The sequence below is a fragment of the Thamnophis elegans genome, chromosome 2 (genome assembly GCF_009769535.1).
Source record: "Thamnophis elegans isolate rThaEle1 chromosome 2, rThaEle1.pri, whole genome shotgun sequence".
In the NCBI taxonomy this organism is placed as follows: domain Eukaryota; kingdom Metazoa; phylum Chordata; class Lepidosauria; order Squamata; family Colubridae; genus Thamnophis; species Thamnophis elegans.
In genome coordinates, this window is record NC_045542.1 from 67958306 (window position 1) to 67970882 (window position 12577).

At 32.8% G+C, this 12577-nt stretch overlaps 1 protein-coding gene across 2 annotated transcripts in view; it reads right to left on the reverse strand.

Moving 5' to 3' along the window:
• GABRB2 (gamma-aminobutyric acid type A receptor subunit beta2) overlaps positions 1-12577 on the reverse strand; it is a 107308-nt gene that overhangs the window by 60718 nt on the left and 34013 nt on the right. For both annotated transcript variants that reach the window (XM_032211014.1, XM_032211013.1), the window contains exon 4: positions 3125-3345. In XM_032211014.1, the coding sequence (XP_032066905.1) occupies positions 3125-3345 (221 nt within the window). The remainder of the gene's footprint in view (positions 1-3124; positions 3346-12577) is intronic.

The following is a 12577-nucleotide window of genomic DNA, read 5'->3' on the forward strand; positions in this document are numbered from 1 at the left end:
ATAGTTATATTTTTAAAAAATACATATTTGGAAAGAGAAAGCAATTAGTAAATATATACCATAAGTTGATTTTTTCTTAGATAAAACATTAATTTAGTCATAAATAAGGTCATGCAGCTGTTTACAAATGTTAAGAAAAAATATAACATCTGCATTCTTACAGTTTATAGTATTAATATATATATGGAGGTTGTTGACTCAAATCTTAACTATTTGAGTAGTATCAGGCAGGCTACTTAATCTCAGTTTAAGTTACTGAGAGAAGTAAAAAAAATGAGGTATCTTAAATTGTTTTGAATCAATTAAGAAAACTTCCAGAAATGTATGTATGTATGTATGTATGTATGTATGTATGTATGTATTTATTTATTTATTTAAATTTAAATTGCTTTCCCTCTCAAGATAAAGTAACTCTGAATGGCATATAAAAAGATTAAGAACAATTAATACATAATAACAATTATTAAATAAAAATAAAAACTGAGCTAAGAGAGAACTGAATATATTAATAACAGAATATAAATATCTCGCTGGTTCCTTTGATTTATTCATCTCAAAAATGAATCAGATTTCAGACTCTTTCTAAAAAAAATCAGATTTTGTTTCTGGGAAAAAAGTTGTATTCAACCATTTATTCCCACAAAGCGAAGAAAAGCTGAAAAAACATGCTATTTTCATTGCACATCCCAATGCACTTTGCTTTAAAAACAAATAGTAATCTAGTAATCAGTGCTATCTTTCAAAATCTACAGTATATTTTAATATATTGGTAAAATAAAAAGAAAAGTCTGCATATTGTTCCTTTCCCTGTGGTTTGGATTTTGACATCTCCCTCTGGTCCTGTAACATATTTTCCATCTGTTCATACAGCTGGCAGGTTAAAAGGAAGTGGTGTCCTGACATTCTTATACATTATATGAGATTTGCACAGATATGGGGCAGTATACAGGGCAACTGGAAGTCACTCATACATTTAGATGGAAAGTAAAGAAGACACATATATGCTTAAATTTAATTACAGTATATTGTCATATAATTGTATTCCCACTCTTTTCCTCCTAATTGTATACATGACCAACACCAAAGCATGATTGCAAAAATATGTTATTGCAAATTTTTTAATTGCTTATTCTTAAAGCAAAGTGAAAATGCCCCTTGTCTTGGATAGCTTTATATTTCATATCAAAGCTCTAGCTGAATTCTGAAAAGGATTGTTAAAAAACAGGTTAGGGGGGGAAAAAGGTATCTAAATACTACATGAAAAAACCTGATTTGAAACTTGTATAAATTTCAACATGATATAAAATCATGTTGTTTTCAACAGTACTTACCTTTGCAATAATATTGGAATCTTGAATGTTATTGTTCTTAAAAATAAAAATGATATTACAAGGAAGTGCTTTGATATTAGACTTAGTTTGTATTGTGTGTGTCTTCGAGTCAGTATTGAGACCTATGACTAGTCCCTGCAATTTTATTGGCAAGGCTTTTCCTACCTAAGACTGACAGAAAGTGATTGGCCCAAGATCATCCAGTTGGTTTCATCTAATCCTAAGGCAGGACGAAAATTTTCAGTCTCCTGATTTCTAGTCTGATGCCTGAACTACGACAACAAAACTGGTTCTCTAATTTAGCTTAGAGAGACCATATTAGTCAGTATTAATTAGCAGTCACTTCTTTGATGGCGCTGCTTCTAGAGAGTTAAATCAACCTTCCACAATCTGTTGTCCTTCAGATGTGTCAGACTTCCATAATTCCTAGAGGAAATGCAAATGTGCTGCTGAAATGTAACACATCTGGACAGCAATCTGATGGGAGAAGGCTTAGAGAAGACTAAGTTTTTAATCTGCCTTGTTAATACAATATATTTTTTTATTAGATAGATTAGAAAATAGGGTTTTTTCATTTTTTTCCCCTTTTGGCCAGCTTTCGTAAACCCATTAAAGTTCCTGTATATGTCAAATGCTAAGTCACTGCATGAAGAAATCACTACACACAAAAAAACCCCCAACAATAAGTTTTCTCTTTTCTGACGGTTCTTCCTATATATAAACATTTACTTTCCTGTTTTTACAAGTCAATGTATATAAGTGGATTTGTGTAAGGATTTTATGTTATTTTGTGACTCACTTAAGCATTATGTGACAACACAGGTCTGATAATCCACACAATTCTTGGCTGTAAAATGTGTTTGTGTGTATTAAAATTTAGCGACAAGACGGGTCAAGAAATGCTAATATTTTCTTGGCTTTTGTATAATCTTCAATTTCAAATTATTCACCGGTACATTTTTCATACCATATTGGGAAGTACATATGCAGGGGACATTTGACGACAAATGAAAAGGCAGAGGAATGAGTTAAGAAAATATTTTCTTGACACTTTATTAAAAAAAAAATCTTCCCATCCCAAGGATGAATATACCTATTACTGCTTTATAACAAGAAAGCATCTTTGCTGCAGAACTCTTTTCTTGAAATTCACAGACATCAAACCATTCTCAATATTCTGCCACAGTATAATTCTGATACCTATTTTCAGCTGTTACATATAAATTTTGATTTGCTGCTGCTGTTTTGCAATTTTTTATTGTGTGACAAGAACCATTTAAAATAAAAAAGAGGTATCATCGTCCAATCCATTTTTATTCCCTTTTAAACATATATACTAGCCCAGAGAAACTAATATTTTGGAAGCAAGTGGAAATAATATAGTGGAGGGGAAAAGATGAGAAGTACTGTTCTTTTCCCATCAATAGTTAAGCAAAGGTCTTTATATGGAGTTATGTATGTCTGTAAGATGTTTCTTCACTAAAGTCACTTGTATTTTTGTGATTAAGGCATTTAGTTTTGTTACAAGATCTACTGTATTTCTCAATCTAGTGCCCGCCTGAAGATTTGGATAGAAAATGCCATAATGACCTTCAGATTATGGGGCTTTAGTGCCAACCATTTTGAAGAGCATAAAGTTGAGGGAAGCTGGCAAAATGCTACACAACCTACATAAAAAAGAGAAAAACTAGAGAAAGAAAAGGAAGAAGGGAAACTAGAGAAAGAAAAGCAACAGAGAATTAGCCTGTTAGTTTATATATAGAATGTGGCCATTCAAAATGTTTAATGCTCACCTGAGACCATAGAGAACTGTCCCATCTGGATGTAAACGAATCATTCTGTTCTTCACGGTGACACCATGTACAAATGACTTCTTATCATTCAGGAAGTAGGTATCAGGAACCCAAAGCTGATCTGCTACTCTATTGTCCAGTGTAAGGTTTAAAGGTATTACATTATATGAAAGCCTCTTATCCCTCCATGCTTGTTGAAAGTACATGGTCAAAGTATAGTCCTGAAATGATAGAAGAGAGAGGGAAAAATAGGTTGAAAATTTTACTATTTTTTATTTTGCTATTTGAAATAACCAAACCAAACCAAACCAAACCAATGCACTTCTTCAACTGACCACCATTGCCTATAAAATTAATGTTTAAAAAAATAAATACTGTTATCCTCAAAAAACAGAAAATATAAAAATATTTGGCACTAGACTCTATATGATATTATCTTATTATTTTTTTAAAAATGTTCATTTAATTAAAAGAAAAAGCATAGGAATAATGGCTGTAGAGAACAATGTAAGCAATTATCCATAAGTATTGCTTTCTCTTTAAGAATCAGCAGTATTTGATTAAAGTTTGGGGATTTAATTGTCTAGATATTAATAACAGCATTTTATTTTATCTATCTATTCACATGTATCTATTACAAAATTGCACTTAGTTCAATCAAGTAAATAAATTATGATTATAAAGATTGTCTCTATAAAGAATGTTTTCAGGCTTCTGACAGAAACAAAGATTTCTTGTCAAAGTATTCAAAAGATACATGGCATAATTAGAGATTATGTGAATTACAGTTCAACACATCTAAAAAGCACCACATTAGGAAAGGCTTAATTAAAAGTGCAGCTCTTTCTGACGTTCCTTGAAATCTGGAGATGTAGTTATCTTTGAAAAATAATTCTCTTGTTCTGGAAACATCCATTCAGCCCACAAAGGATGCTGGGAAAAGTAAGACACAGTATCTTATGATTAGTTCTCTAGACATCAGTATCTCCAGATGAGGCCTGTACCACAATAGCACAACACTGATATATATTGCTTTATCTGTCAGTGTTTTATGATTCTCAGTTGAATATACTCACCTGAACCAGTGAAAATGCTATGTCTTAATAAAGATGAAAGTTTTAATCAACCAACTGATTTAAATCATTTGCCTAGGTAGTTTGAAATCCACAGGATAGGGATCCCCAAATAATCTGAGGGATATTTCAGGCAACATAGATGGCAATTTTGTTGAGGCCTTGTTTTAGTGTAGCATTGAAAAGGGCCACTGGCACTATTGCTCCTGACTTGTCTCCATAGCTATGGGAAATTGCCCGGTAGCACCAGACAATAAAAAGAAGTGCCAACTGTCTAGAGTGAACCCAAATAAACTTGCAGAAAAATACCCAAGCACAAAAGACTACATAATTATCTCTGTCTAATAGTAAGGATGGGGTCAAAGAGGGTTTATTTCTCTACCACTACTGCATTTTACCCCAATAGACCTTTCACAGATGTTGGGCAGATAGCTCAAAGCTATCCAGAAAAAAACTCAGCTGACTACTCAGCAAACTGCTATAATAACTTTGCAAAGAACACTGAGAGTGTGCTGCTTGCATCCACTTCAAATTAGACATCACAGTTATGCTGAGTTTATGGAAGTGCCTTGATCATATGTACTGGAAACAATTTGCAGAGGCTGAGGAACAGGCAACATTTTTAAAATTTGTCATCCAGTTCAGATCTTCAGTAACGGTAATCAAGGTTGTTTCATAAAAGAGGCATGGCAGATTTATATGCATTGGCCTTTCTCAAAGAGGTCCTTAATGAACTAATGATTTAAGATAATTAGTACAATTTGCAAATTTGCCTTTATTAGGAACACTAGTAGAGAAGATACTACCATCCAACTCCAAATGTATGTGGGAAAAGTAGATTATCTAGACAAATTTTGGTCTGCTTCAAGTTGGTATGGTACTAAAATAATCTTGGTTACTCTGACTGAGAGAGCCAATTTGACACAGTGGCTTAAAACTTCAGGGTACAAACTGGGAAATCACAAATTCTAGTCCTCCCTTTGGCATGAAGCTATTTTGAATTCAGTCACTTTTTCTTAGATCTAGGAAGAAGGTAAGGCAAACCTCTGCTGAAAATACTGCCACTAAAATTTCAGGGATTTGTCCAGATAGTCACTAGGAATTAATACTGACTTGACAGCACAAATCAAATAAACCAAAGCAAACTTGACTGAAACCCTTTAATAGATGACAAAGATAGAGAATATCACTGGGTTGATCCTATTAATATTCTTAACAAATGTAGCTAAAACAACTCGGTTGGGAATTGGCTACAGGTGTTCTATAATTATTATATTTCTCTTTTCAAGTTTATTATTCAAGACTGATAATGGCATATTTCCATTTAGTCCATGACATCTGAATTATGAATCCAATAGGTTTTTATTCTTTCTGTACAACTTTTTAATATTTGCATAAAATGTAGACACTAAACTAGATTATTCAATCTCATGCTGGCATGTTAAACAGAAGGCTTAGAAATTGTATATATCCCAGAAACGTATTGTGTAATGTTGTGGATGTTTTAATTGCCTCCAAATATAGTATTTATATATGATTTTATGTTTTAATTGTACACTACCCAGAATCAATCTCTAAGTGATATAAGCAGTTTCTAAATTTGATAAATACATAAATAAATATAGCAATTACCACATTTTAAAAAACCTGCAATCTCTTGTTTTCTAAGGAACTTTTAATTAATTTGTCCATCTTTCAAAAACATGTTCTGCCTTATATTTTTTAAAAATATAATAATGCAGTAACTATTTCCTTACTAATATTATCAAAATTTCAGAGAGTCATACTATGTATTACACCAACTGACAGAAAAGAGTTCATGCATACAGTGTACTCCTAGAAACATTATTTGTCTAAAAAGGAATGTCTGCTAGGAATGTCTGTTAGGTTTCACATGTTGCTGATTATATAGACACTATTATTCTAAAATCTTATCTATCAATCTATGACCAAAGTGTAATTTCAATTCTAATTTTTTATCTATCAAAATTCTATCCTAATTTAATTCTAGAATTCAGGAAAAATATCATGAATTATCTCCATCTATTTGCCCTTTGCTCATTGTTCAGAGAATGTTAGCTAACAAGGGAGTAAAATACTAGAAGAATGTATGTAAACAGTATCAAACAAAATAATTTTTTTGAAATCTAAATTTATTTTCTGAATACATAATATATGCTGAGTAAAATTTGAGGACAGAATGAATCATGTAAATATGTACATTAATCTGAAATACATTATACATTCACTTTCAGATAATCCTTTTGGTGAAAAAACTAATGCAATTCTAATAAATCTAAACTAAAAAAAGGAAGGTCTCACTGTCTGTTGCTGATCCAAAGAATAATGAAGCTACTCCTTCTCTTTCTTTTCTTAAATCTAGAGAACTATTAAACTATTACACTGAGCCCGGGGTGTGGTGGTGGTGGAGATACTTAATTCAATGTTTTATTGCATGATTTTTGCTCTACAGAAATCCTCCTTTCCTAACGTATTACTTATAGTCATTCTTTTCTTTATTTCAGGCATCTTCTTCCAGGAAGCTTCCATCTTCCATCTTTATTTGAAAGCACAAACAATACCTAAACAGTTATTAGATATTCAATCTGTAAACAAACAGCCATGCATCTGCAATGATTTTAAAGCTAATATGCTGTAACTTTTCTATATGGTGCACAGTGCTGCAGTTATAGATGCATAGGAGGAATCTTTTCCATCTAAATCTCTGAAATTCCTATTTTGAATCCCCTGCTTTGTTAATGCTGGTTTTCTGCAATGCACTTTGTTGTTGCATTTCAGCCAAGGCTTAGTTACAAATCTGCCAGTTGAAGTTTTGCTTAAATAAATTTGACAGGGTGATGGTGGTGGTGGTGGTGAATACAAATCTTTAGTCCTATTAGTTTGGGCAGACAGATACCAGTTTCCTTGCAAGAAAGAAATAATGAATGACTGGATTACTGGTGACTTACCCCCGAATCTATACCTACGTTAGACTTGAATGAAACTTGAAGAGAGCTTAAGCAGAAAATTTTAGATCTTGATTAACAAAGAGATAGAACCAAAGTTTCAAATCTCTGCAACAATATTTTCATACAACCTCTTTTTAACATTCCCAAATATTTGCATCATTTAATGCTCCCTGTTCATAGGATAGCCTTCATATTGGCACATCTGGATTCTGTGCTCAGTAGTATCTTCCCCTCAGTGGTAAGCACAAGTGTGTTCAGAATCTGAAATTGAAATACTAGTTTATGTACTTGTCCAATCTATTATCCTTAGAGGTAGATTTAATCTTCCGTCTTCAAAGTCCTGTCATATGGCAAATCACTACTATCTACTAAACAATCAGGATCAGGAAATCTTTAGTACTATGGCTAAATTTTGTATCACAGCTATAACAAGTAGAAGTTCTTGGACCTCATAGTTTCTTTTGATATGTTTAGTTCGCACACTAATAGGCTTTTTTGAACATCCGAGCTATTTTGTTTCCTCACTGTGTCTTTGATCTATGACTGTTTCTTTTAATAAACCTTAAGATTTCTTTGCACCAGCTTCCACTTTTTGAGTGTGTGACAAGAAGGTTTCTATTTTTAATAACTATTGAATTGTGTGACTATTGGTATTACAAGCAGAATATATTTTTAAATATCTTTTATACATTTAATTTATATTCCCCCCCTTTTCATTTTATATTTACAACAACAACCCAGGAAGATGAGTTGGGCTGAGAAAAAATGATTGGTCCAAACCACTGAATATCTTTTATTTTTAAAACAGCATTTAATTGCTCCTATTGTTTTTACTGATTTTGCTTTCATTTTCTTCTGCTTTTTTATTAAAAGAAATGCCAAAGCAGGATTTTACATTAGCCCTCTCCAACCAACATACATTTTGTCAGGTATGTTAGATAATTCAAGCACGCTGGATGAATATCTTGAAAAATGGTTTATGGAAATTGAGACAATTTAGCTGGAGGGTCCCAAAAGAATACATTTTTTTTGGTGAAATTTTAATTAAATGTTAACTTGAACCCCTTTTTCTGAATATGCCTTAAGCAGGTTTCGTTCCAAATGGATCTATACAAATAACAATCTTGAGCATATACTTGTAGGCAGTTTCATATACATATGGTATGACCATGTACAGATATTAATTTTGTAGAGGAAAACTGCACTCACAGTGCAATACATTCATATTTCTACTATTCTGAACCAATATGTAGGTTTCCTAGGCAAGATTCTTAATAGTAGATAAAATAAAATAGGATTGAATGGGGTGTAACATCAACATATAGTGGATGTTGTCTGATGCTTGGTTTGCAAGTAAGTTTACAACTTTCTTTGACAGGGGTGACTGAAGTCCCCTTTGTTTTCTTTTTCTTTGTTCACATCTAGTTTTGTCATTTTGCTCATTTTTTTTTTGTTATTGATGTTATTTCCTTGCTTTTCAATGCCTTTAACAATTTACCAACTACCCAGATTTGTGTAAAGATAATTTATGTTCTTCTTATAAACTGGGAATTACTACTTAATACATAGTATCTTGTAGCCCATTCTTACCTCTTTTCACTAGACCAATACAAATGACTCAGGTAGTTTTTGCAATATTTTACAACACCAAATTTTAAATTTATAAAGTGTAAATTGTTACAATTACAAAGAAAACATGAATTTCTGAGCACATGACATACTGAAAATCCAACATTGTTCTCTGAGAGAGAGAAATACCGCATAAGGGAGAAAAGAAAAAGGAAAGCGTGTAGCCTCAATTAACTCCTAATAAACTGCATGGCTAAATCAACTTCAGTCTCCTTAATATTTCCCTTAGGAAATCATCATTCTGAATTACAACTCACTAGATTATTTTGCAAGGTTTTTATGTAGCTCCTTTCTCTCTTTGGACACCATGTACTCTGAGATAATACACACAATATTAAACTATCTGCCTGTATTATAAATACAACTTCTAAAAGTTGCCGATATTTCAAAGGAACACATAAGTTGGAAAAAGTAAACATTCCTATCACATATTTTGCAACTTTTCTTAATGAGACAATAAAACCTCTGTATGAATAACTTAAATTATAGAACTTTAAAAAAATATTAAAGTATTTCTGATTATTAGAAGATTATTATTTTTTAATTCATCTAGATTGTCTATCAGTCAGTTACCTGTGTGACAGAATGCCTTCTAAGTCTTAATAATTCACTGACAATTATTTTTCATCAGAAACATATATGGAGACAAGCTAAATTTAAAAAAAATAGCTACAACTTCATCAATAGACTAAGAACAAAGGGCAAGAAACTAGTATTTCAGTTGATGCTCACATCCACCTCATCATAGGATGCAAAATGAAAGAATTCTGAAAGTAAATGACTGTTATGCAAATGATGTCAACATGTGAGATTTAATTTCTAGGACTATTGTCTGAATTATGTGGAAAATTTATTGCTAGAACAGAATGGATCACATCTTACAAAAACTGGTAAAAATCTATGTGGCCAAAACATGGTGAACATGATGATGAGAACTTTAAACTGACTTACTGAAAAAGAGTAACAAAAACTTTAGCTTTGTAGATGGAAGTTGAAATATACAGTATTTCTAATGTGGTCTATTCAACCATTTGGTGAAAAATCAGAAAGTGCGCTGCATAACATTATTTAGTAATGCTTTCCCCCCCGCTTCTGTTCAGTTGCATCTGATTCTCTGATGTTGCTTGGACAAGATCCTGAAGTTTTCTTGGAAAGGTTTTTAATAAGTGGCTTGTCACTGCCTCCTTCCTGGGGCTGAAAGAAAGTAACTGGTCCAAGGTCACCCAGTTGGCTTTGTGCCTATGGCAGGAATAGAATTCATGGTCTACGACAGTGGTGGGTTCCTACCGATTCGGACCAGTTTGGCTGAACTGGTAGTGGTTTGGCAGCCTGGGTCACTGGAACTGGCATTGGAACTGGTTCTCTGGGTGGCACTGTATTGTTTTTCATTTCTGCGCATGTGCAGAACAATTTAAATTGCACTGCGCCTGTGTGCACAGGGGATGCATGCAGGGGGCGCACCCATGAGTGAACCATCAGAAGTGCCTGCCAGAACCCACCCCTGTTCTATGAGTTTCTAAGCTGATCCCTTAACCACTATATCAATTGGTTCTCTATTAATGCTTATAATAAGAGAAATAAACAATATGAACTTAAATTCCAAACAAGGACAATTTGGTGAGAAGTCTCTGATGATTTATAGAAACTGAGTGATACTATTTATTTAAAATGAACACAAACAATAAAAAAGAGGTAAATATATTGTATATAATAGAATAACATATAAAGCATATGAAAGGAAGCAGACCATCAAGGAAGAATACAAAGAGCCAGCCTGGAATTGCAGAGAAGGTGCCAAAATGCCTAAAGAGAGTTTCTTCAGATACCTTTGAAATAAAAAGAAAATAATTGGTATACCATCTGTTCAGTGAAATGGTATAATGCTAAACAAGAAAAGACAGAACAACTCAAATCCTGTTTTGATAAGTCTTCAAAGATAAATATGCCTAGTTTAATGAAAAGAAGGACTAGGGGTGATATGATAGCAGTTTCCTAATATCTAAGGATATATATATATAGTTGCAACAAAGAAGAGGGAATCAACCTATTCTCCAAAGCACCTGAAGGTAGGACAAGAAGCAATGGAATGGAAACTAAACAAAGAGAGAAGCAACCTAGAATTAAAGGGGAAATTTCCTGACAGAACAATTAATCAGTGGAACAGCTTGTCTCCAGAAATTATGGGTGATCCAACATTGGAGCTTTTTAAGAAGAGATTGGACAATCATTTGTCTGAAATGGTATAAAATCTCCCACTTGAAAAGGGAGTTGGACTAGAAGACTTCCAAGGTCCCTTCCAACTGTTATTCTATTATTCTCCAACAGGAACATGTGCATCTAACCAAATAATTGTGAACAGCATGATTGAAGCTTTGGATTGATGACAATATAGTCAAAGAATATTTGTTTGTTTGTTTGTTTGTTCATTTATTTTTTCTCAGTCCAAATCTGTAGGAGAAGGACAATTACATCTGACATGAATGGAATTTCCATCTGGCTGTACTTCTATCTGTTGCCTGGAGAGAAGGTCAAGTGTCAGACATCTGTAGGCGGACAACTATTATATTCTATTGTCAAAAAAGTAAAAATTGCACAAAGGCACAGACCATTTAAGCAGACATCAATATTTGGGGAGTTTCTAGAGCAGACACAAGCATTTTGAAACTATGCAGAAATGGACAGAAATCATGCCAACCTTTTATTTTTTTAAAAAAAAATTAGATAAATAACTTCATAAGTTCTGATTAGCAAACTACTTAATAATGAGCTGGCTGGCATGAGAATTAAGTGGATATGTTACCGGCTGAAAACTCATACATGAACAATCCTCATTTCTTGAAGGATTTGAGTGGAATACCTGGGGCCTTAGGTCTTGGGCCCTATACTATTTAGCATTATTTTATCAACTGATGATATGCAGGAAACACTTTATCAGATCTGCAGATGACACAAAACTGGGCTAGGAGAGTTGATGCCCTAGTACATGAACATATATACACTTTTGCCCTGTTAGAGATCATAAATGTAATAATTGAAAAGCTTTGGACTATTTTTCTATTTCTTCAATGAAACAATTCAAAGTTATTAATCAAACACACTTATGCCTCAGTGTAAGTCACTACTTATTGCAAAACAAGCATCATATCATCCTATTTAATTGAATCTAACTTAAGAGATATCTGTTGTCTCCAGAAACTAAAATATGCTACACTTGCAAAGAAAAGTGGCATAAGGGGGAATATTTTGAAACCATAAATGCAAATTTTAGACATAAGAACTAATTGTTGTTATATTCTAATTTATCCAAAAGGACACTAAATCCTGAAACCTATCATACAGTACTCAAGATGCAATGCATTACCATTTTCTTTTATCTTTATTCTGAATTTTAACTGCAGGAAAGATAAAAGGATATAGGGGGTGGGGCAAATAAGGAGAATACTTCAATTTATTACTGAAGAGAACTGCAAAGCCAGAAAACAACATGCTTCTCAAAGATTTAGAAGAAAGAAGTGTAAACACTCAGTTGTACTTAAAAAAAAGATAAACATGATTATGTGTTTTTAAAAAGTAATAGTTCCTGTTAGCTCTTAAATAAATAAGGTTCTATTTTTAAATTGATTTTTTAAAACCCACATTGTAAATGTACATTATTAGGTTAATGAATATTTTTTTTAGAAAAAATAAATCCAGTTGAATTGAGAGTTTTGCTTGACATTGGTAGAAATGAAATTATCTCAAGCTTGATATAAACTGAATATGAGTCAGTATGAAAATAACAA